The sequence below is a fragment of the Hemiscyllium ocellatum genome, chromosome 21, assembly GCF_020745735.1.
Source record: "Hemiscyllium ocellatum isolate sHemOce1 chromosome 21, sHemOce1.pat.X.cur, whole genome shotgun sequence".
Taxonomy (NCBI): Eukaryota; Metazoa; Chordata; class Chondrichthyes; order Orectolobiformes; family Hemiscylliidae; genus Hemiscyllium; species Hemiscyllium ocellatum.
In genome coordinates, this window is record NC_083421.1 from 40,329,181 (window position 1) to 40,354,419 (window position 25,239).

Below are 25,239 nucleotides of genomic sequence, written 5' to 3' on the forward strand. Positions count from 1 at the left end.
GTCACATGTCAGGGCCAGCATGGGAGTTTTTAAGTATTTAGATGGAAAACACTTATTTTTAGAGAATATTGATTTTTTTTTATAGGTTGTCAGCATAATTCCAGAAAACAAGAAGCCCTTAGGTTCTTCAGAAAACCAAGTGTGCTACAGGGATCATGGCAACAGGACATGCTAATCCACAGAATTAGAATTGGTGAATTCGAGATATAACCTGTACTTCATTTAATATATTTAGGTTGTATTTTCAATTATTAGAATTATTATTGCTATCCAGAAAGCATTCTATTCCCATAGCATCTAGAAATTATTCAACTTCAAACATTCTAATGAGCTGGATAACGTTTAGAAGCAGTTTTCAATGCTCACTGAAAAATAACCAATGTTGACGATTTTGGATCAGTAATCTTAAAGGGACATCACAAATTGACTACTAAGCATTATAGTCATGGTGTACACCTTCCACGATTTGTGAACAATGCCTTAGGGCACTTTCTTGGAGATAATTGTCAATGTTTATCTTCAGCAGCAGCCAGAATAAAAAGGAATTGTTGCCTGATATAAGACTATTCTATGGAGGAGCAATTGTCACTTTAAATCACAGCCTCGATGTTGTGAAGAAATGTATGAAATAACCCTCTCTTGGAAGCAAGTATGATAGGTCTTGTTTGTAGTTCAATATTGGCTGAAAAATTATTCTGTGACTTCAACTGATGCATTGTGAATGGTTGTGATGCCAGTAGGAATGGATCTCTTGGCAATGGGGTGTCATTTTCTTTATTCGTTCCCAAAGTATGTGTATTGTTACTTAGACCTCGAAAGTGGTAGTGATCCACTTTCATGAACTATTGAAATGGTGTAACTGTACTTGTAGTATTGGAAGGGGTTCCAGGATTTTGACCCAGTAATAGTGGAGAAACAGTGAAGGTCAGGATAGTGTGTGCCTTGAAGGGAAACTTACAGGTGATGGTATCTGCCTGACTCTGTTGCCCTTGCTCTTCTCGATGTTAGAGGTTCCAGCTTTGGGAGGTGCTATCAAAGGACTTTTGGTGAATTACCATACAACATCTTGAAAGTGGTACATAGACACTGCTGTTGCTGTGTTGGTGATGAAGGGAGTGAATGTTTATGGTGGTGCATGTGGATGACTGCAGGTTAAATTCTGTCTCATCTGTTCTAAATGATTGAAAATGGCCCAGATTTTTTGTGAAATGTTGAAACTTGGTCGTTTTCAGGTTGCAGTTAGTGGAGTTTGCAAACAACCTGTAGGTGTAGTATAAGAGGCCGGGTTTGTCATTAGTCTAAGGTAATGGATGTAATCTGTGGGGGTTTTGAAATTTCAGATAGGTGCTTGGACTTTTTTTTTAATAAAATCTTGTGTCGGTGCAAGTTAACTTTTGAGGATTGCGAGTTTTGAGAAGATTTGTAGCTCAGGTTGAGGATGTTTCCTTGCAGGCATTCAGGAGGTTCAGTGCATCTTAGCACAGAAAGTTTTGTTGATGTCATTGTTCCAAAAATGATCCTTGTGACTCTTTGGAGGAGGATATTTACCACAATTATGTTGTGCTTTGTGAATGATCAACAATCTGCTAATAAAGTCTTTTTAACTCCAAAATCCTGCAAATTAATGGTGACTAAACCCAGACCTCCAGGCACCTGGCCTAAGCAGTAAGTGATGTGTGAAAAGTTAAATAGTTTCATAAGTTTTCATGAGCTTTTATTGAGAATTTTCCCAAGAGAAATACAACTCATTTAAAGTTGGATTTGACTAATTTTACAAGAAAAAAATCATGATTAAATTTGAATTAAATGAAGACTTCAACGATAATGTGCTTTGAAGCTTTGTTCTTTCAAAAAGCGCAAACAACACCAGCCGAACGTTTACATGCTTATATGTTCATATTGAAGATATAGTTATGAAAGATTTACTATCAGGATAATTTAATTGCTATCCAACAAAAATTGCTAGTTTCATAACTGTAGGAAGGAAAGTACCATTTGTGGATCTGATGGTATGGATGTTTCATATTTTATTTGATGAGAAAATTGACCCTATTTAATGCATTGACTTTGTTAAAATAAATGGTCTGCCAAATGTGCAAAATAAACTCTCTGAAACCTCTAAATGTACCTCCAGCAGGGCTTTGTTGCTTTTCCTCCATGGACTTATGGTGTCAGCTGTGAACTTTGATTTGAAAAAATTAGAATATTTTCTTGGGAAACACATGAAAATTTGTTGTCTTGAGCAGGCAGCTCAAGCTGATGAGTGTTGTACTATTCTAAACTGCCCTCTACTGTAAGTTGAACAGCAATTTTTGTGCATTTTTTTTTTGCAGCTCAACATAGTTGTGCATTAACTGAATGGGTTACTTGCTACACCTTTGAACATATGAAAATTTGCCTACAAGCACTTTGTTTTCACTAAACCTGAATAGATCAACGAAGGCTAAAGCTCAACTAATGTTCTGTCCATGTGGATTCAAATAGATTATTTCTTCAAAATATTAATTTGCTTATAAAGGTGAGACTAATAATCAGGATATTAAAATTAAGGCACTTTGTGCCTTAAATCAGAGGTACAATTTGCATCTCCCATATTAGATGACCATGGAGTCAAACCTCTTGCCTGACACTTGGGTGAAATAATGAGACAGTGCTTTCAGAAGTATTGACTTTTGAGACACCCAGTTGAAACTCAACCTAATCTCAGATGGATATAAAACATCCCTTGGCACTTGAAGCGCAGAAGATTTCTACTGATATCCTGGCTAACATTTACCCTTATCACTAAAATTATATCATCCTTTTAATAAATAACTGTTGTAGTGCATAAACTAGCTATAGCAATGACTGCTTTGAAATATCCTGTGGAAAAACATTTCCTACTCCAGCATAGTGTAACAACATCTCAGAACAGATTGTTTAAAAAATATCTGTAAAAGTAAACCCCTTTTCCTTATGCTCTATTTATGAATACCTAGATATAATCAAATAAGCAAATGTTTGCGTCTGGTGTTTGAAGGAGTGGCGCACACAAATGAAGGTTGAAAGTAAATGCAACCTCTTTCATTAGAGACTTTTTGTTACTTCAAGCTATTCTGAAGCATTTTATATACAAAAATATTCCTTTTAAGCTGTGGTCATCCTTATCTTCCCTACATTATAACAATTACTTTGCACCTGAATGGCTAACATAAATAGTAATTGGAAGATTGCCTGATTTAGCAACGTAGACTGAGGTATAATTTAGACAAGGTATGAAGGTAAGCCTCCCAGCTTTCTTCTAATATAATGTTTGGGATTTTGCACACCTACCCAAAAGGATGGAGGGTGGCTCTTTTTAATGCCATAACCAAAAGAAGGTATCTCCCATAAGGCAGGACTGCAGTAAATTTCAGTCTACATTTTGTACTCTAGCCCCTAAAGTAGAGTATTAGGTACCTTGATGCAATTCTATTCACCTTACATGTGAGGAAAGTATACTGAAATGATTCTTAAAAAGTCATCAATGGTGGCTAGTAACTATCACTGCAATCCGTAGAACAGACAGACAACAATAATATTGCTAAAGGAAATGCACTGTTTCCCTCAAAATGAAAATGAAAAACAACCCAACTAGACCAAAACACTTCTAACAATTTTTAAAGGATTACTATAGTTATCTATTCTTCTCACTAAAACATAAAATTAGTCAGAAAGGTAAATATAGACATTAATATATATTTTTCCCCTAACAGAAATTGAACAGTACAAAGGATTGTTGCAGTGACTCCGCCTGATTGTCCAAAATTTTAAGAAGTACTGGATGAAGGCCAACACAATGAGTTCCCTTCATGCAGCAATAAAGACTGAAAATAGAAATGATGAGAGTGAAGTGCATGCTGAGTTGTGGCAAGATGAACCCAAAGATCACAAGATCAACAGTAACGCCCGTGAGGTAGCGGAAATCTGTGTTGTGATTGGTGAGGATGGGGCTCAACGGTGTTCTGAACGGGATCAACCCAATAATCAATCCAGTGGTAAATATTAACATTTTGAGTCTACCTATGTATTTATTTTAAAATAAAATTATATTGTATTCACTTCAAAACCACTAATTGGATTAAATTTGCCTTTTTATACCATAGGTTTAGTATGGGATTCCATAAAACCTATTTCCTGTGTTATATTTTATAATTGGAGACCTATTTGGCAACAATTTAAATAGAAAACTCAATGTAAATAGTTGATAATAGGAAAATCAAAATAAGTACTTTGCAGTAAATAATTTACCTGGTTAACGTTTCAAATTTTACAATGACACTACTACAAGAGTAAGGAAAAGAGATGTTGTGGTTCTGTTCGCCGAGCTGGAAGTTTTTGTTGCAAACGTTTCGTCCCCTGGCTAGACGACATCATCAGTGCTTTGGAGCCTCCTGCGAAGCGCTTCTTTGATGTTTCTTCCGGTATTTATAGTGGTCTGTCCTTGCCGTTTCCGGTTGTCAGTTTCAGCTATCCGCTGTAGTGGTTGGTATATTGGGTCCAGGTCGATGTGTTTGTTGATGGAGTTTGTGGATGAATGCCATGCCTCTAGGAATTCCCTGGCCACGAAACGACACGACCAGCTATCCCTAGTAGCCACACACGCAGACAACAAGCAACATGAATTCGATTGGGACAACACTACTATCATAGGGCAAGCCAGACAGAAAACAGCCAAGGAATTCCTAGAGGCATGGCATTCATCCACAAACTCCATCAACAAACACATCGACCTGGACCCAATATACCAACCACTACAGCGGACAGCTGAAACTGACAGCCGGAAACGGCAAGGACAGACCACTATAAATACCGGAAGAAACATCAAAGAAGCGCTTCGCAGGAGGCTCCAAAGCACTGATGATGTCGCCTAGCCAGGGGACGAAACGTTTGCAACAAAAACTTCCAGCTCGGCGAACAGAACCACAACAACGAGCACCCGAGCTACAAATCTTCGCACAAACTTTGAAGGAAAAGAGATAGTAAGATGGTGCAAATTCGTAATGCTCATCTGGAGAGCTGGTGTGGACACATGGCTAATTGACCTCTTTCTGTGCTGATTCTGAGATTCACCATTGATGCTGATTCACCATTGATGCTGATTCACCATTGTTTTTTGCCTTTGAATTCAATCTTTTACTTGGAAGTGTTAGCTTCTTCCCAAATGGATGTGCCCTGAAGTTTGTTTTTCCTCTCTCTCACCCAAGCAAGCTGGTTATTTGAATAAAAGAACCCCTCTAATTCTGGTCAAATGTTCTGTGAAAAGATTCTTGGGCATCAGTAGGATTTAAACTGGATTATATTTATAATGGAGTGCATTTTTTTAGTCATTTACGAAGACTATTCAGTTATTTGCCAAATCTGGAGAAGAATGTTTGGAATACACATTTCAAAAGCTGCATGTGTGTTTGCATTATATACCTCTTTGTAACTATCCTTTGAACTAAGTTCTGTGTTCAGTAAACATATCTCCATAAGTTGGAGCAGGTTTTCATTTGAATTTTTTAAAAATGGCTGTGTGACAGAGGGAATGAATGGGATACAGAGGTAGTGTCTTTCCTCATCTGAAGTCATTTTAATTTGAAAACAGTTAAGTGTGTTGAACTTTTGAAGATGGAATTTAAATAAAATCATGTATGTTAGTGACCCTGATGTTACAGTATAAGTATCCTTGGTATTGTAACGTGATATAACCGCCGGCTCACAAATTGCAGTACGATGATATCTGGTGCATTAACTAGAAGAGGGAGTTCATACTGGTTTCATTATGCGCAGTATGGCCATCATTGATTACAATTGGGTATGTTTGTTAGTTTATTTGGAAGCCTGTTGGACAAGAAACATTCTACACATTCCTTCCATTATTTTTCTTCCAAATAATGTACTGCTCAAGGTACTTAATCTATTGGTTGTAAGTGTTTTTAATTTTTACATAATGAGAACAATTAAATATCAAAGCATCTATTATTTCTCATGCATTTTTATAGTCCTGTTTTCAGACTTTTTTTCTTCCCATAACAAGGAAGAGAAACTAGAGTTAATTTTTTGACAACTTCTAATTAAAGAGATGATGCTGTGGTTTGACTTGCAGAGTCACTGAGGAGATCAGAGAATTTTCAATGTTGTTAGCTGAAATCAGATTGAAGTTTTACCTCCTATTCTGCTTTCTCCAAAAGTATATTCTACCTGACAATGTAACCCCCTAATTTATTTTTAATTAACATGCTCATACATGTTATGGCAGGCATGTCTTGAACCTCAACATTCTAGACTAGAGGTAGAGGCACAAACATTGAGCAAGAGTCCTAAGTTATCAACAAGGCTGGGATTTGAATCAATGCCTGCAGGGTATAACGGATTACCAGTCCATCACCATAACCTCTTCACCACTTCAGATCTAGCTCCAAAGTGGAGATCTAACAAGAACCCATTCGCACATTCATCACTTGATCTTTACATTTGCTCTGTCTAGGCATTCCTCTGTTGTGCAGAGGAAGTCAGCTGACTGTTATCCAGAGGGTGTGAACTAGCGGAGCTGTTGTTTTTAAAAAAAGTTAATTTAATTTGCTTTTTATGTTGTCATATAACAGTGCCTGCCCCTTGTGCATCCTTTGCGCTGGATGCAAGACATAATGCCGACTTCTTGGGTGCTGCAGTATTTTATTGCCGATCCTGAAACATCTTAAATTAATGGATAATACTGTTAAGAAACAAAGTTGGACTGGATCAAGTGTCAGCATTAATGTCCTCATTATTCTGAGCAAATGAATCGGGAAGTGCCATGATCAATGGTGATTGCAGATGACATTGAGCTACATAGTGAGTATGATGAGGACATGACTAAGTCTCTCTAGAAAATTGGAGACCAAACACTGGCAGATAAGGTTATGAAGATCAGTAGATCAAAGACTCAGTTTATGGACTGTTACTTTGAGCATAAGGAAGAGGATCAGAGTGAAGGTGTAAAGAATATGTGTGAAGACCTTGAGAAAATTTAGAAGTACCTTGAGAATTTGGTGCAGACTATGGAGGAATATAAACAATGGATTAGTTTCAGTTGGAGTAATTGGAAGAAATACAATATATCGTAGAATTGTGTATTTACAAGAAAGCTGTGAGACCAGATGTTTTTTAGGGTGTTTAAATTGGAGCAACATCAAAGCTAGAGGCATAACAGCTAGATACTAGAGATGGGAATGCTCAGTTGATTGTGTGGAGTACCAAGAAATGGCCATATCGGGAATCAACACATCAGGTGAAAATTGTCAAGAAAGTAGATGAGAAGCGACTGAAATTGCATAGGCGTATATTGCAGAGAGAGAACATGTGTTCAGATGAATGGTAGAGACAGCAGGAAGAAGCAGAAAGTGGCATAAAATGGAATGGAAGGGTGTAGCGGTGAGATACTTACACTCAGTGGGATTGCAAAATGGATAGGCATATGGGGGTCTTTGGAACTCCTTTCCACTGAGAGTTGTAGGGGCATAGTCCTTTTGTATATTAGACTTTGAAATAGATTCTCTTGCTCAGTAAGGTAATCAAGGGTGATGGGAAGAGGGCAGGAATGTAGACATGAGAAATGGTGGAACGGCCATGATTCCATTGAATGGCATGGTGGCTCAGTGGTTGGTATGCTGCCTCAGTGCCAGGGACCCACATTCGTTTCCAGCATCGGGCCCCTGTCTGTGTGGAGTATGCACATTACCCCTATGTCTGCATAGGTTTCCTCCGGATGCTCCGGTTTCCTCCCACAGACCAAAGTTGTGCAGGTTAGGTGGATTGACCATGCTAAATGGCCTGTAGTGTCCAGGGATGTGTAGGTTAGCAATGGGAAATGCAGCATTTCAGTGATAGGATAAGGTCTGGGTGGGATGCTCTTTGGACAGTCTATGTGGACTTGTTGGGCTGAATGGCCTGTTTTCCACACTGTAGATTCTGTTCTGTTCTAATTGATTGAAGGAGCTGAGAAGGGCGACCAACCAGTATTTTGGTGACCCCAAGCAAAATGAGAAAGGCTGGAAGTAGTATTTGTTGTGATGGAAGGTAATTTAACAGAATTAGCAGCTCCTGAAGAAAGGAGAATGTTATGCACCAGATTTTTAGTCTCGACTGTATCATAGCTTTACTTTAATATTGCTTCCATAATGTAAAACATGATTGTTTCAATTATTTGCTAAAATGTCTGTAGTTCTAACTTGTGATGATATTTAACTCTACCATTGAGGGGTGTGGGGAGAAAAGTTTTAATTTCACCTTTTTTTTAAGCTTAAACTTGCAATCTCTGGCTCACAGAAGAATCTGAATGGGAACATCGTATTAACGTATCAATTTTCCACATTACTTTGAACACTATATGCCCTTTCAATAGTACAGAGGAACCTCGATTATCTGAACAACACGAACAGGGAGTCTTTGGATAATCAAATGTCGGATATCGCAGTTTAGCCAAGCATCAGGACTTTGCAATCTTGTTCGAATAATCGAATGCTGGATAATCGAGGTTCCACTGTATTTGTAATGATAACAAATAGAATTTGATGCTTTTAAGTGTAAGTTTAAGGAGCATTGCCGTAACCATAAATTACTGTCGATTTTGAACCATATATTTTGTAGTTGGTCAGGTATGCGTTTTAATGAAAATGAATGTTTTTTGTGATATTTTGGTGTCATGGATGCAACTAATCACTCCTAGCATTTGTTAACTAGATTCTTAGCAGCTGTTGGAGAAAGCAAATCAAAAGATAGTAAAAAGAAAAATTGCGTTCCACTCCATTTATATGTGAAATTATTATTAGTGTAATGTGAGGTAACTGCAAGCCAAATCTAGGAATATTGAAGACTTCAGTTTCAAAAATCAAATACCGCCACCAGTAAATAAACAACTCATAGTCATAAAAGATATACAGCACAGAAACAGACCCCTTCATCCAACTCGTCCGTGCCGACCAGATATCCTAAATAAATCTAGACCCATTTGCTAGCATTTGGCCCATATCGTTCTAAACCCTTCCTACTCATTTATCCATTCAGATGCCTTTTAAATATTGTAAATGTACTTCCCATGGCAGCTCATTCCATACACAAACCACTCTGTGTGAAAGGGTTGTCCCTTCAGTCCCTTTTCCCCTCTCATCTTCAACTTATGGTGTCCAGTTTTGGACTCCCCACCATGGGGAAAAGATCTTGTCTATTTACCCTATCCATGCCCCTGAAGATCTTCTAAATCTCTATAAGGTCACCCCTCAGCCTCTGACACTTCAAGGAAAATAGCCCCAGTTTATGTAGCTCAAATCCTCCAAACCTGACCAACATCCTTGTAAACCTTTGCTGAACCCTTTTAAGTTTTGCAACATCCTTTCAGTAGAAGGGAGACCAGAATTGCACGCAATATTCCAAAAGTGGCCTAACCAATGTCCTGCACAGCTGCAACATGACATCCCATATTCAATGCACTGACCAATAAAGGAAAGCATACCAAACATCTCCTCCTTTACTCTCCTACCTACCTGCGACTCCACTTTCAAGGAGCTATGAATCTAGACTCCAAGGTCTCTTTTGTTCAGCAACACTCTCCAGGGCCTTACCATTAAGTGTAAAAGTCCTGCCCTGATTTATCTTTCCAAAATGTAACACCTTACAGTTGTCCAGATTAAACTCCATCTGCCACTCCTCATCCCATTGGCGTCCTGATCAAGATCCTGTTGTACTCTGAGGTCACCTTCATCGCTGTCTACGACACCTCTAATTATGGTGTCATCTGCAAACTTAGTAACTGTGACCCCTATGTTCACATCCAAATCATGTTTATAAATGATGAAAAGCAGTGAACCCAGCACCTAGCCTTGTGGCACATTGCTAATCGCATGTCTCCAGTCTGAAAAGCAACCCTCCACCACCATCCTCTGTCTCCTACCTCAAGCCAGTTCTGTATCCAAATGGTTCGTTCTCACTGCGTGTGATCTAACCTTGCTAATCAGTCTACTATGATGAACCATATCAAAATGCCTTACTGAAATCAACATCGATCATCTCCAATGCTCTGCCCTCATAAATCTTCTTTTGTGACTACTTCAAAAAATTCAATCAAGTTCAATGGTTAACACTGCTGCCTCACAGCACCAGGGTCCCAGGTTCAATTCCAGCCATGGGCGACTGTCTGTCTGTGTGGAGTTTGCACATTCTTCCAGTGTCTGCGTGGGTTTCCTCCGGGTGCTCTGGTTTCCTCCCACAGTCCAAAGGTGCGCAAGTCAGGTGAATTGGCCATGCTAAATTCCCCATAGTGTTAGATGCGTTAGGGGAAATGGGCCTGGGTGGATTACTCTTTGGAGGGTCGGTGTGGACTGGTTGGACCGAAGGGCCTGCTTCCACATTGTAGGGAATCTAATCTAATCTTAAAAAAAGTTATTGACTCACTAATTCCCATGCACAAAGCCATGTTGACAACCCTAATCGGTCCTTGCCTTTCCAAGTGCACACACATCCCGTATCATTTCAGTTCATTGTAGGTAGAAGAGAGGAAAATCAGCAAATTAAAAATTTGTTAAAAGGAAAATGTCCCACATTGAGGCTCTACAATATGATCAGAAGTGGAAATCTGTGTCATTTAATTTTCTTTTTCCAGTTTTAGCAGGGCAAGTGTTTAAATAATCTGAATTCAGCCAAAAAAAACTTTGGTGTTAGAAGTTGGAAAATGGTCAAAATTAGAGTGGTGCTGGAAAAGCACAGCATGTCAGGCAGCATCCGAGGAGCAGGAAAATCAACGTTTTGAGCAAAAGCCCTTCATCAGGAAGGTCCCTGATAAAGGGCTTTTGCTCGAAACTTCGATTTTCTTGCTTCTCGGATGCTGCCTGATATGCTGTGCTTTTCCAGCACCACTCTAATCTTGACTCTAATCTCCAGCATCTGCAGTCCTCATTTTCGCCTAGTTGGAAAATTGTCTACTGTATATTATTGATGTATTTTGTAATTGTTTGCATTGTTCTAAAGTATGAAAATATTATAAGTGGTCTCAATTCTCAAGTGCTATTTAATTTTGGTAAGTTAGTTGTATACAAAAACCACCAAGATCCTAGGTACCTAAAAAAGAAATTTGGAGAGGTGTAAATGTTTGACCAGACTTTAGAGCATGCTGTAATAGATTTTTTTCATAATTTATGTTGAACCTTGACAAACTGATTGCAAGCTTTCATATTTAGAATTTGAAGAAGGATAGGTGATGTTTATCAGAGGCATAATGTGAGATCACAAGCACCTGTACCTAGTCTCAGTCACAACTTTGTTTAGGTTATGGTGGATTTATCAGTAACTCGAATAGGAGATTTTTAGGTATGTGGGATTTTCATGTCTGTCAATTACTGGGCGACCAAAGAAACTTGGATTTTATTGCTTCAGCATAACCAGTCCCATCCTCGTGACTGACTTTCAATTATTTTGAACAAGAAGTTATCCATGAAATTACATTCTTTTCCTTTCATCAACCAAGTGATATTTTCCATGTGCTACAAAATGTTTTATTTTAAAATACATGGTATTGAGAATTTTATCATTTCTCTGTTTAAAATAAATTGTTTGTGTAATAATAATAGTTTATAATGCAGAAGGACCCAGACATCACCTACTTTGGCCACAGTTGTCCTTGTGTGATAAACATCTCATAAGAATGTAAGAACCGTTGCATAATAATAGCGATTACATGCCTTTTTTTTGAGGCATTGAACAGAAGGCAGAATACACAAATAATGTTTTAAAAAATTTGTTTCTGGTGTATCATGATTGAAGTCCATGGCTATAAAATTCAGGAGGTTTATTATGGGTGATTAATTCAATAGTCTCAACTTTCTACTATTTTTTTCCCTCTTCCATTTTATCTCCTCGTTTAAATAATTTGACACAGGTAATAAATAGCTAAGATCCCTTGTGACAGTCCACTTAAGTTATACCCAGCTGTGAGAGTGGCGTGTTTATTCCTACTATTGGTTAACTGATCCCTAATCCATAATATTTGTTTTCCAGTCCCATGAGCACAAATTGTGCACATTGTCCGTTGCGGGATATCTTAAAGCAAGCTTTCTGAAAATCTAAATGTTTTCACTGGTTCCCCTTTATACCTCAAAATTCCCAAATAGATATGTCAGATGCTAAAATCTGCATTGAATATGCCTAATCCAGGTGCAGTGGTAGCACACTGCCTCACAGTGCCACAAACCTGCGTTCAATTCCAGCCTGATGTCCTCTGGAATTTATTTGTGCAAATTCCAACAGAACCAATCTCCCTGTGTCTACATGGGTTTCCTCTGGGTGCTCCAGATTTCTTGCAAAGTCCAAAGGTGTGCAGCTTGGGTAGATTGCTGCTGGAAAAGCACAGCAGGTCAGGCAGCATTTGAGGGAGTGAATTGGCCATGCTAAATTGTCCTTAGTGCCCAGGGATGTGCAGGCTAGGTGGATTAGCCATAGGAAATGCAGGGTTACCGGCTTGAGGTGAGCGTGCACGGGATGTCTTTAGAGGGTTGGTGTGGACTCGATAGACTGAATAGCATGCTCCCACATTGTGGCGATTCTATGATTCTGTGAAGTTGATTCTTTTTATTCAACTGTTGTCACCAGCTGCTTAACAGTGGATTTTGTTTTCTCTATTTTGAATTGATTTATTATTGTCACATATACCTGTGCAGTGGAATGTTCTGTTTTGCGTTTTATTATAGGCAGGTCATACAACACACTTAATTAGGGTAAGCACAGAGCGAAGAATGCAATGTTATGGCTGCAGAAGAGGTGCACAAAGAGTAAGATTTTAACATTTGAGTATTTTTCATTTGACTGGCCTATATTCTCTCATTTGTCATGGATGTCGGTACATTCATCGAGCTAGGAAGTTGACTTGCAGATGTTTTGTCCCCTCTCTAGGCAACATCGTCAGTGCTTTGGAGCCTCCTGTGAAAGACCGCTATACTGTGTCTTCTGGAATTTATTTGGTTCAGTTTCTGTTGCATCTGGTCGCTGGTTGCAGTTATTGATTGTAGTGGCCAGTATATTGGGTCAAGGTCAGTGTGCTTGTTGATGGAGTCTGTGGCTGAGTGCCAAACTTCTAGAAATTCTCTTGGTGTCCGATGTTTAGTTGTGTTGTCCCAGTCGAATTTGTGGTTCTTGTCACCTGTGTGCATAGCTACTCGGGACAGCTGGTCATGACGTTAAATGGCTAGCTGGTGTTCGTGAATGCAGATTGGTAGTTGTCTGCCTGTTTGCCCTATATAGTGTTTCATAGAGTCTTTGCATAGAATCCTGTAAATTACATTAGTCTTGCACAAGATGGGTATTGGGGTCTTTTGTCCTGGTGAGTTGCTGGCTGAGCATGGTGGTCGATTTATGGGCTGTCATGAATCCCAGTAGTCAAGAGAAGAGTGGCAATCAGTACTAAGCCATTTTTTATGTAAGCTGGCTTGGCTAATGAGTTCGGTCGTGGCATTTTCTCATTGCATTGTTTGTTCAGCATCTGCAGATGATGTTGCGGGGATAACTTGGCGAATACAGAGGTCTTCTTCCCTTCATAAGTCGAGAGTGTTGTAGCCCTTTTGAACAGGGTCTTAAAGCAGCTGTTTTTATGTGTATTTGGATGGTTGCTTATTCCCTCATTTCTTGTACCTTCGTCACTTGAACAGTGAAATTGCACGTAGTACTTTACAATTTACAGGAACTGTTCTAGCATGTAGGGAAAGGCAAAAATAATATTTGCAGCGATAATGGAGACACTTTATTTCAACCCATGGAGTGCAGACCTCAAGGAAATATATATTTCAGGATTATGCCTTTTTATATCTTGTCATACAATCTCAAACAATCAAGCTCAACCAAGTTGGTCTTCTCTCTTTGTAATGTTAGCTTAACTTTGGAAACTTAATTTTGGACTTAGCTATATTACACTTAGAATTAACATAAAGATTTTAGCATTATTTCATTCTCTTCCAAAGGTTCCTTTACTATAAGAGTGAATTCACCGTGTCTCCTTACATACCAGATCTAAAATTTATTTCTGTTAATTCCTTCTATTTATCTTTTGGGAAATGACTTAATATGATGTGTAAATATCAAGGAGCGTGAGAATTTTAAGGACAGTTTAGAAAATGGTCACAAAGGAAAACAAAGGCAAACATATGATTTGTTTTCTCTATAGTTGCCAAGGTGGGGCTTTCCCTTCGATGAGGAAATGTTGTCCTTTGCCATCCCTGACCCCATTCCCTGGCTGTACGCATTCAGATTTTAGCAGGGATGATTATATAGTGAACAAACATAAGTCCTTGTTGATTATTTGCATTAGTTCTCTTATCATTTTAGTTTTGGAATTATTTCAGAACACACTACAATATTCAACCAAATCTCATACACTAATTTCTTTATTACTTCCCAACAGACTTTGATGGGCTGCCTGGCACACCAATCCAAATGAATGACAGAGAAGAGAATATGGAGTGGAAACCACAACAGCAGGCTTCACTAAGTGAGTGAAAATAATTACAAATTTATAATTGTTGCCAAAAGAAACATACTGCTCATTGTTTAACTTTGTTGGGATGTGTGAAAGTAAAGGAATTTGGGGGGAAAATGTCCACAGAATTCACATTGTTTAGCATTAATCTTTTTGATTTTTCCACATTTGGTGCCCAGTTTACTCTGCAATTTTAAAAACTTTATGAAGCAATCATTTTGTATTTCCTTTGGTGGGCCCCATATAACAGAGGACTGTAAGAATGGTCCTGATATTATACTGTTTTCTTGGTGAGATTTTTATTGTGTAGGGAGTAGTCTTAATTGTCAGTTCCATAGCACGTACTGAGTAACTATGTAGCCTATTGATTCTATGAATAAGTAGAAAAATGATGTAGAGCAGAAACATTGTCAAAGTATAGTAGCTGTTGCTTTTCATCACAGTATTTTACTGAAACTTATGTTTTTCAAGTATAAGCATGATAGAATTGCAGTTCGTAGCGATAATTCACATTAATAGTTCCCTTAAGTGAGTACTCTTGGCATGAATAATATTGAGCTTTGCCTCTTTTTTAAACTGACAAGGATTTGCTTTTATACATCACTTTCTTTTGCAGAGAAATGTTTCCTGTAATTGGTTAATTTTGAAGTGCATTTGATTGTAGCAAGATCCCATAACCAGCCCTAATCCAGATAACAAAACAAATCCTCCCTCCCTTCCTTCCTTCCTTTTCTTCGCAACATCCCCCGCCTCCCCACAATTTAGTGAATTGATTTCAACTGCCTGGGCCATTATTGCAATTTATGATCAATGTATTATTTTCTGATATTGGTTTCATGTGAGGGTTGCACAATACAGCCATACTTAGGAATTTATTTACTGCTTATGCTTGAAATTAAGTATGTCTCCATGTAAAGTTGTGCGTAACCTTGGGAAATAATGAATAAACTACCTGCACAAAATAGTGCATGTTCACTAAGCACAGAGCAAAATTGATTATTGAGATTTTAGAAGAGTCTGTTGCACTGTCAGTCATTCTAGACAAGGAATGCAGCTCAAAGGTGAGATCTCAAAGAGAACATATTTTAGGTATGTTTCAAAAATTAGTTGGATTGATCAATTGCTGCTTATACTGAAAGTAATACATAAGATTTTTTAAAGCCGCAAGTTGCTTCTGAACAGCATGCTTTGACGTATTCAAGCCCTGAATTATTGCAGAAATATCTTATTCATACCTACATTATGAAATATCTTTGCTGCATCTTGACTATTCCAAAGGTAACAAGCAGCATGGATCATATCATGTCATTTTGACAGTTTTTTTGTTATTCTTTTCTTTGAAAGAAATTGATAAAATAATGCAGTAACTGTGTTGTGAAGAATCATTTGAATTTTGTCTGTTTCAGGCAAAGATTTTTGGTGCTATTATTCTCCAGCACAGTATTTTGGTCTGAAAGAATTTTACTACAGTATGATGATGAATAGTTAACCCTCTGAGTACTGAGTATCCTTTGTCACTTTCTAAACATCTTTGCTCCAAAATTGTATATTTATCCAATTGCTGAAAAATCTTTATTAGAAACAATGTTGAAGCATAAAACACTTCAGAATAAAGAACTAATAATATGTTTTTATATTTGGTGCAGAAATGCTGGTATATTCCTCATAGGTCAGACATACCTATTCTTGAGAAATGAACAGCTGCAACAGGGGTTGCTTTGATCCAGTGACCACTAATTCACAATTAGGAGCACATCACAATAGAGAAATTCAAGTCCTCGCTACAGGCTTTTAATGATTTGTTTAGTAACAAGGAAGGATTGAACAATACCTGACATTTTAGGAAGGAGTTCAGTTTTAATAATTGTCACTTTGTGCACTAATTAGTTTTATAATTTATTATATTATAATTAAGGATCAGTTTGTCTGAGGCATAGCACTAAACCAAGGGTTTTAACTAAATTGTTGCAATTTGTTTATCTGATCCTATGTTCATAGTTACTGTGATAATAAAATCATCTTTGGAGAAAGTTAAGATGTGGTTTAGCGTAAAACTCATTATCCTCTTACAAAAGAAGGAAACTAACTTAAATAGATCCTAGGAGAGCAGAAGAAAGAGTAAAACCATGAGGAAAATATTATGTAATGTGCCTAAAAACAAAGCATAATGATGTGATCATTACAACAGATGATGGAATGAAGCTTATTAGGAGAAATGTAAACTAAATGAGAGAGCCCAAAGTAGGTCCATTCTGAAATAGAAGCTAGACAAACCAGGTGAGATTTAACAGCACAAATCATGGTCCAGCACCAAATATGCAAATTGCATTGTCAATAATATGCTAAGACAAAAGGTCCAAATTCTCTCTTTCCCAATCTTATTTGATCTCCCCACTGTGGAGGAACCTGCATTTGGAAATTTATGTACTACATTTGAGACCGTATTTGAATTAGAAGATATACTTTCAATCTTAGTACACTTTTCTTGCCGTTTATTGTGCAGTGACCTGCTCACTTGAGAAGACTGAGTATCAATTTAAGTAATCATTTACCAAGTGCTTCCATTTGACCTGCACATTTAATCCTGAGCTGTCAGCTCCTTGTCACTTGAATTCTCAGCCTTGCTCCTATTCTGACCTTTGTATTTTTGACCTACTGCACTGTTCAGTGCAAGCTCAAGGAACTTTATAACCCTCTGAACTTAACATCAATTTTAATAATTTCAAACATTATCCGTACCCGATATAGCTAGCTGCCTCCACATAAACTTTGTAACTTGGGTATGTTGAGGAAGATGAGAAATACTGGAGCTTGAATTCCATTTCTTCTTTTTGAGTTGTTCAATCTTGCTATTTTGACAGCTTTCCTTCCAGTCATTTTTCTTCCTCTCTAATATCTCCTATTGCTGTAGCTAGTCATATGCTATTTGTCTTTGCTACTAATTCCTTTTATTGCACTTCATGTCATTATCCATTGTGAGAACTATCTTAGGCATCCAAATGTCTGATGGTTAATCCACCTATGTTTCTCGATTTTCTTATATTTTGTCCATTTCCAGCATTTGTTTTTGCTACTGCTTTATACTGCAGTGAAGACCTATTTCTTTTTTGGTATGAGATGCCAATTTTATCCAATGCATTTTAGTGAAATTAAAAAGGGCTTTTAAAACTCTCTAATGACAGGATCATGTATAAATAGTTTTATGTTTTAAAAAACCAAATGGTTGAGGTTGAAAAAGAAACTATCTCCCCGATCCTCGTTGTGCAAAACAGCATTTGGCAGTGAATTGCACTGCTCACATCTACTGATCTGGCGTGCATTTTTACTGCAGCATTGTGCTGTGTCTGCACAATATGTAATACATATTTTGTTTTAGCGAGTTTTGAGATTTGTAGCTCAGGTTTGCTCGCTGAGCTGGGAGGTTCATTTCCAGGCGTTTCGTCACCCTACTAGGTAACATCTTCATTGGACCACAGGCAAAACCGTGTACATGATTCCTGCTTTCTGTTATATATTTGAGTTTCTTTGGGTTTGGTGATGTAATTTCCTGTTCTTCTTCTCACGGGGTGGTAGGTGTGGTGGATGACCATCTACCACCCCCTGAGAAAAAAACAGGAAATGGCATCACCACAGGAAATGACATCATCAACCCAAAGAAACCCAAACATATAAATAGAAAGCAAGAATCATGTACACTGCTTCGCCAGAGGCCCACTGAAGGTGTTACCTAGTAGGGTGACAAAACGTCTGGAAATGAACCTCCCAGCTCAGCGAGCAAACCTACATCCAGAACATATTTCGTTTTTCTCTTCTTCACTTTGGTACTGTTGAATTTGTTTATAATGGAAAAGGAAAAATTGTACTCTGAGCTCTAGAGAGCCACTGGTATGTTGTTTAAGACTCACATAAGGTAATTCATGAAATTAGTGGCTGGTATTTTTCAAATTAAATGAAAGTCTTACTACTTGGCCTTTTTTTATTAAGGGAAATATTTTAAAAATCATATCTTTCTGCACCTGAATAGTGAACAGCCACTGCATATATTCTGACTCCTTCTTTGTTTCAGGGGCCTATATATGCGGTGCCTGTGGGAAGAAGTACAAGTACTACAGCTGTTTCCGGGCACATGTGAGAGCACACCTAGGTACATGTTTATTTTTTTTCAAGCATTTATTGATTTTAACCCTTTGAGTAGTGACATGTTTCCTTACAACCTTCCAAATGTGCACATCCAGTACTTTGTCATCTAACATCTCAAGCTTTGGCATTCAAATCCTAAATGCTTTATACTAGAATTAGATGAATCTATGGAACCTGACAGCATTTCTTCATTTGCACTGTTTATTAAATAAAATTAAAATGTTAAATCTATTGCTCATTTTGAAGCAAAACTGCTCCTCTCGTACTCAAAGGGTTAACTACGGTAATAGTGTAGCTTTAATGTCCATCAGACTATGTCAACATGGCATACTGCAAGACATTTAGACATTTAGTGTTCTGTTGTAAATGTACTGTATATAAGTACCTGTTTCTCAGTACATGCATTATCTTTCACATGTTTGTGAATATTGTTTGATATAATAAATAATTGAGCATATTACTTATAGACAGTTTGAATTCTAGATTTTCAAATATTTCCTCTTCTAAAATTTCCTTTTCACAGAAAATGAAACTTCCTCTGCATCTGCTGAGAGCTCCCCACAAGCAAGTAAGTACTCAAAGAACCATATCTTCCTTGCTTATGGACTGAAGAGTCTATTTCCATGTTATATGACTCTTATGTTGATTTTTCTTGACCGTTTAAACATGAATAGCTGATTATATGGGAGGGTGGAAATAACTGTATTGTCGGCTCCAGTAGTATAGAGGAAGCTTGATTATCCGAACAAGATGGACCATTCGTATTTCGTTCGGATAATTGATTATTCAGTTAATTGAATCAAGGACTCTCCTATGGGGCTTGGTTTTCTGAAGGTTCCTTTTCCCTCACTCTGCCTGCCTTGCTCCCTCTCTCTGTCTTAGGTTTGTGAGCAGACACACACTTGTATGTACGAGATCTGCAGCATTGCTAAGGCCTCTTTTTCCCCCCCATTCCCCCTCCTCTGGGGCAGCCAGACTGGACACCAAACGCAAACCTGCTGCTGGCCTTTTGGGTGGGGATCTCAAAATAGCACACACACACACATGCAGCCGCACTCACAACTTTTTACTGCAACTTTTTGACAAGTTCCACCTTTCCCCTGTACAGACAGTGTTGGAGAAATAACTGGGGAAGCAGAGTTTAGGGTATACCCCTGTGTAGAACTCCAGGGAAAGTGTTGGGGGAGGGGGTTGTGGGTAGAGGGTCAGTCATTTTGGATTGAGTGGTTGGCCTCTCATCGATGTTCAGGACTCTTCGCAGCATTTCAGTAAGCCGAGTTCATTTTTCACCATTGTAAACAAAAGACGTAATCAGTGTTGAAAACACCTCTTTGATGTAATGTTTCTATGGGGACCTTGAGATCTTCTTCGGATAATCCAAAATTCGGATGGTTGAGGTTCCTCTGTATATAAGGTCAGCTCAGTAGGGTGTTAGGCTTAAGCATTGGATTTGAGCTTAAAATAGAACTTAATCGACCAGATATTAATATAGCTCCAGTAAGCTTTGAAGGATATCAGGAAAGTGGAAGATAGCACAAAGGACAAACCATTTCAGCAAATAACAGGAGTGAAAGCAAGGAAAAGCCATGTATTTCTCAAAAGAAATATGTACGTAAAGCAGCAGCATGTGTGAGGTCATTCAACCAAAATGGTTTGTGTTGGGTTAACCCTCCACAAACAAATAGTTCTAATTACACTTGCCAACTCTGCTCTTATATCCTTTCAGCTGTTTTTTCTCAATCCATCTATCCAATTCAATGATAAATCACATGGTTTCAAATTCAACCACTAAGGCTGGAAATGAAGTCCTCTTTCTCCTTTGAAATCTCTAATTTTAATCTTGTCAGGCCTCGTATTTTAGAGCCTTAAGTTACTGAAAACAGTCTGCTTCAGCCTACTATGTAATCCTTTAGATTTAAACACCTTTACATCACGCTAATTTAGATGTAAATTTCGGAGGTAACTTTGCAGGTGACACCAAAATAGGTGGCACAGTGGACAGCGAAGAAGGCTACCTCAGTACAAAGGGGGGCCTTGATCAGATGGGCCAATGCGCTCAGGAGCTTAATTAAGATAAATGTGAAGTGCTACATTTTGGTACGGCAAATCAGGTCAGGAATTATACACTTAATGGTAAGTTCATAGGGAATGTTGCTGAACAGAGACTTTGGAGTGTAAGTTCATTGAAAGTGGAGTTGCAGGTGGACAGGATAGTGCAGAAGGCATTTTGTATGCTTGCCTTAATTGGTCAGTGCATTGAGTGTAGGAGTTGGGATTCATGTTGCGGTTGTACAGAATATTAGTTAGGCCACTTTTGGAATAATGTTCAATTCTGGTCTCCCTGCTTGAGGAAAAATCCTGGTCTTTTTCCAGGGTAGGGGAGTCCAAAACCAGTGGGCATAGTTTTAATGTAAGAAGGGAAAGATTTAAAAGGAATTTAAGGGGGAACTTTTTCACGCAGAGGGTGGCGCGTGTATGGAATGAGCTGCCGGGGGAGGTGGTGGAAGCTGGTACAATTACAACATGTGAAATGCATCTGGATGGGTATATGAATAGGAAGGATTTAGAGGGATATGGGCCAAATGCTGACAAATGGGACTTGATTAATTTAGGATATCTGGTTGGCATAGACAAGTTGGACCAAAGGGTGTGTTTTGAGCTGTACATTTCTATGGCTTTCAATTTGCAATGTTCAAATGATTTAGTCCTAATTTTCAAAAGATTAGTTTTGAATTTGTATTTCCTCTTACCAGTCAATATCTTGGTGAATGTGTGGTGTGTCCTCAATATTTTTCTACCATGTGAATCACATGCTGCATTTAGAGCTTCTTATGACTCCATATATCTAGCTTTGGTGATGAAAGTGTTAAACTCGTGTTACTTTCTTTAAACACTTTACTAACCCTATGTGCTGCCATTATTGTCTAGTGGATCTTTATCCCCAAAGCATCAAATTTATCTTTATTTATTATTATTATTTTTCCAAAACTTATCACATGGTACTTGTACATTTGAAATGTACTCTCAGCCTCTTCACCATTTGCTCCATGCCCTCGGCTTATTATTCCTTTTCTAAAGAATGAATTATGCCTTCTATTTGCTATCATCTACAGATTTTGCCAAAACTCCCTGTACATAAAATTTGATAGCCACAGTGAACTGAACTTAATCCTGTGGGATGCTGGTTTCCACTTCAACCACAATGGAAAAACTACTTTTGAGTCCGGAATCTGTTTTCTCCCATTTTTAGCCAATTTTTAACATTGTTTACTATCTATGTCACTTCGCATATCGCAGGACGTGAAAATGGAAGGCCTGTTCGAGTAAATCAGCAGTAAAATTAAAAGAAGAAATTGGTCCTATGAAAACTCCGAGGGCATTAAAATCTGCAAGCTAAAAATAAACATTTCTTCCCCCAGTTGTTTTCTGAGCAGAAGTACGTTTGGCTGATTTCACTTCACTTAAAGATTTCTGTTTTTCTTTACACTTACTCAATCTCCAGTGAGCTTGCACACTGGGTTGGTCAGAACCGAATGGATTCTCCGAGTGAAGGAGTTTTAAGTGTTCCAGATGTTTGGATCACAATGTATCAATGTGATTTTTGTCTCTGTTTTGATATGTAACAGTTTTATCTTAAATTATAATCTATTATAAATTCCTTTCTGTTACTACACTCGCTCATTTAATGGTGACGCGGTTATAGGATGGAAGACTTACATACAGAAGACAAATTTAAATTTACTGTTTTCATTATCAACACCAACATAGGAAGTTAAAATGCAAAACACTGGCTGCAAGGGAGAGTGGACGGGAGGGGAGGGAAAGAGGCTGCTAGGTGTGTTGAGTGGGGAGAAAGAGACTGTAAAGGAGTGCTCAGACACTCCCAAACCAGGAAAACTTAAAATCATGTAGTGCATTATTCTATTGTAATGAACACTGCAATTATTAAATGTAAATCTTGGAATTAAGATCCGGGATGTAGTAAAGAGGGTAGTGACTGCTTGGTTAAAATGTTCCGACTTTGTGCATGTATGATGGCAATGCATTGTGACTGTACCAATCTATGGAAGGTACATTTAATATGTTGGCTTTTTGTACGTATGTCAGTTACCATGGGAAATACATCTTTGCTTGTTTAATCTTGCTCTTATTTAAATACTATGGTACCTAGGATATTAATGCTTTCCTTGTATGTTGTTCATTTAGGTTGATGGAGGTTTGGTAATTCCTGAGGATATTGATGAATTCTTTGAATTCTACTCCTGTATGAGTAGGAGTGGACAGGGGATAGAATTGATTTGTGCAAGGATTTTTTGAATTCACAGAATAAACTATATTCTCTGGATGTAGGTTTGCTCGCTGAGCTGGAAGATTCATTTTCACGTTTCGTCACTATATTAGGGTAACGTCTTCAGTAGCCTCTGGACGAAGCACTGCTGTGTTTCCTGCTTTCTATTTATATGTTTGGGTTTCCTTGGCTTGGTGATGTCATTTCCTGTGGTGATGTCATTGCCAGTTATTTTTCTCGGGGTGGTAAATGGGATCCAAGTCATTGTGTTTGTTGATAGGGTTCCGATTGGAATACCGTGCTTCTAGGAATTCTCATGCATGTCTCTGTTCGGCTTATCCTGGGATGGATGTGTTGTCCCAGTTGAAGTGGTGTCCTTCCTTATCTGTATGTAACGATACTAGTGAGAGAGGGTCATATCGTTTTGTGGCTAGTTGATGTTCATGTATTCTGGACATCCAGGGAAACAACACATACAGACCAAATATTGAACTATAAGACCATAAGACATAGGAGTGGAAGTAAGGCCATTCGGCCCATCGAGTCCACTCCGTCATTCAATCATGGCTGATGGGCATTTCAACTCCACTTACTCACATTCTCCCCATAGCCCTTAATTTCTTGTGACATCAAGAATTTATCAATCTCTGCCTTGAAGACATTTAGCGTCCCGGCCTCCACTACACTCTGTGGCAACGAATTCCACAGGCCCACCATTCTCTGGCTGAAGAAATGTCTCCGCATTTCCATTCTGAATTGACCCCATCTAATTCTAAGGCTGTGTCCACGGGTCCTAGTCTCCTCGCCTAACGGAAACAATTTCCAAGCCATGTATTATCTTGTAAGTTTCTATTAAATCTCCCCATAATCTTCTGAACTCCAATGAATACAATCCCAGGATTCTCAGCCGTTCCTCGTATGTTAGACCTACCATTTCAGGGATCATCCGGGTGAATCTCTGCTGGACATGCTCCAGTGCCAGTATGTTGTGGTTCTGTTCGCTGAGCTGGTAGTTTTTGTTGCAAACGTTTTGTCCCTTTTCTAGGTGACATCCTCAGTGCTTGGGAGCCTCCTGTGAAGCGCTTCTGTCATGTTTCCTTCGGCATTTATAGTGTCTTGTCTCTGCCGCTTCTGGTTGTCAGTTGCTGTCCGCTGCAGTGGCCGGTATATTGGGTCTAGGTCGATGTGTTTGTTGATAGAATCTGTGGATGAGTGCTATGCCTCTAGGAATTCCCTAGCTGTTTTCTGTTTGACTTGTGCTATAATAGTAGTGTTGTCCCAGTCGAATTCTTGTTGTTTGTCATCTGCGTGTGTGGCTACTAAGGATAGCTGGTCGTGTCGTTTCGTGGCTAGTTGGTGTTCGTGGATGCGGGTTGTTAGCTGTCTTCCTGTTTGTCCTATGTAGTGTTTTGTGCAGTCCTTGCATGGGATTTTGTACACTATGTTGGGTTTTCTCATGCTGGGTATCAGGTCCTTTGTCCTGGTGAGTTGTTGTCTGAGAGTGGCTGTTGGTTTGTGTGCTGTTATGAGTCCTAGTGGTCACAGCAGTCTGGCTGTCAGTTCGGAAATGCTCTTGATGTATGGTTGTGTGACTAGTCCTTTGGGTTGTGGCATGTCCTCGTTCCATTGTCTTTCCCTTAGGAAATTGTGTGGGTATCCGTTTTTGGTGAATACCTTGTGTAGGTGTTTTTCTTCTTTTTGCAGTTCTGGTGTACTGCAGTGTGTTGTGGCCCTTTTGAATAGTGTCCTGATGCAACTTCGTTTGTGTGTGTTGGGGTGGTTGCTTTCATAGTTCAGAACTTGGTCTGTGTGTGTGGCTTTTCCTGTATAGCTTCGTGCCGAATTCTCCGTTCGGTGTTCTCTGTACCATCACGTCTAGGAATGGGAGCTGGTTGTCCTTTTCTTCCTCTCTCGTGAATCAGATTCCTGTGAGTATGGCGGTGATGATCCGGTGTGTGTTCTCTATTTCTGTATTTTTAATTATTACAAAGGTGTCGTCCACATATCTGACCCAAAGTTTGGATTGTATTTGCGGTAAGACTGTTTGTTCTAACCTTTGCATGATTGCTTCTGCTATGAGTCCAGAGATCGGTGAGCCCATGGGTGATCCGTTGATTTGTTCGTATATCTGGTTGTTGAATGTGAAGTGTGTTGTGAGGTACAGGTCCAGTAGTTTAAGTATGCCATCTTTGTTAATCAGTTCAACGTCCTGTTGTCTGTTCTGTATGTCCAGCAGGTTGGATATTGTTTCTCTGGCTAGGGTTTTGTCAACAGAAGTGAACAGTGCCGTTACATCGAATGAGACCATGGTTTC

General features: G+C 38.7%; 1 protein-coding gene across 4 annotated transcripts in view; it reads left to right on the plus strand.

Annotated features, from left to right (window-relative positions):
• znf618 (zinc finger protein 618) overlaps positions 1-25,239 on the plus strand; it is a 116,891-nt gene that overhangs the window by 59,606 nt on the left and 32,046 nt on the right. For 2 of the 4 annotated variants that reach the window (XM_060841360.1, XM_060841362.1), the window contains exons 2-5: positions 3,735-4,016; positions 14,423-14,509; positions 18,564-18,641; positions 19,161-19,205. In XM_060841360.1, coding sequence (XP_060697343.1) covers positions 3,803-4,016; positions 14,423-14,509; positions 18,564-18,641; positions 19,161-19,205 — 424 coding nt within the window. In that variant the 5' untranslated portion in view covers positions 3,735-3,802. The remainder of the gene's footprint in view (positions 1-3,734; positions 4,017-14,422; positions 14,510-18,563; positions 18,642-19,160; positions 19,206-25,239) is intronic. The other 2 variants (XM_060841361.1, XM_060841363.1) reach the window with 2 other exon arrangements.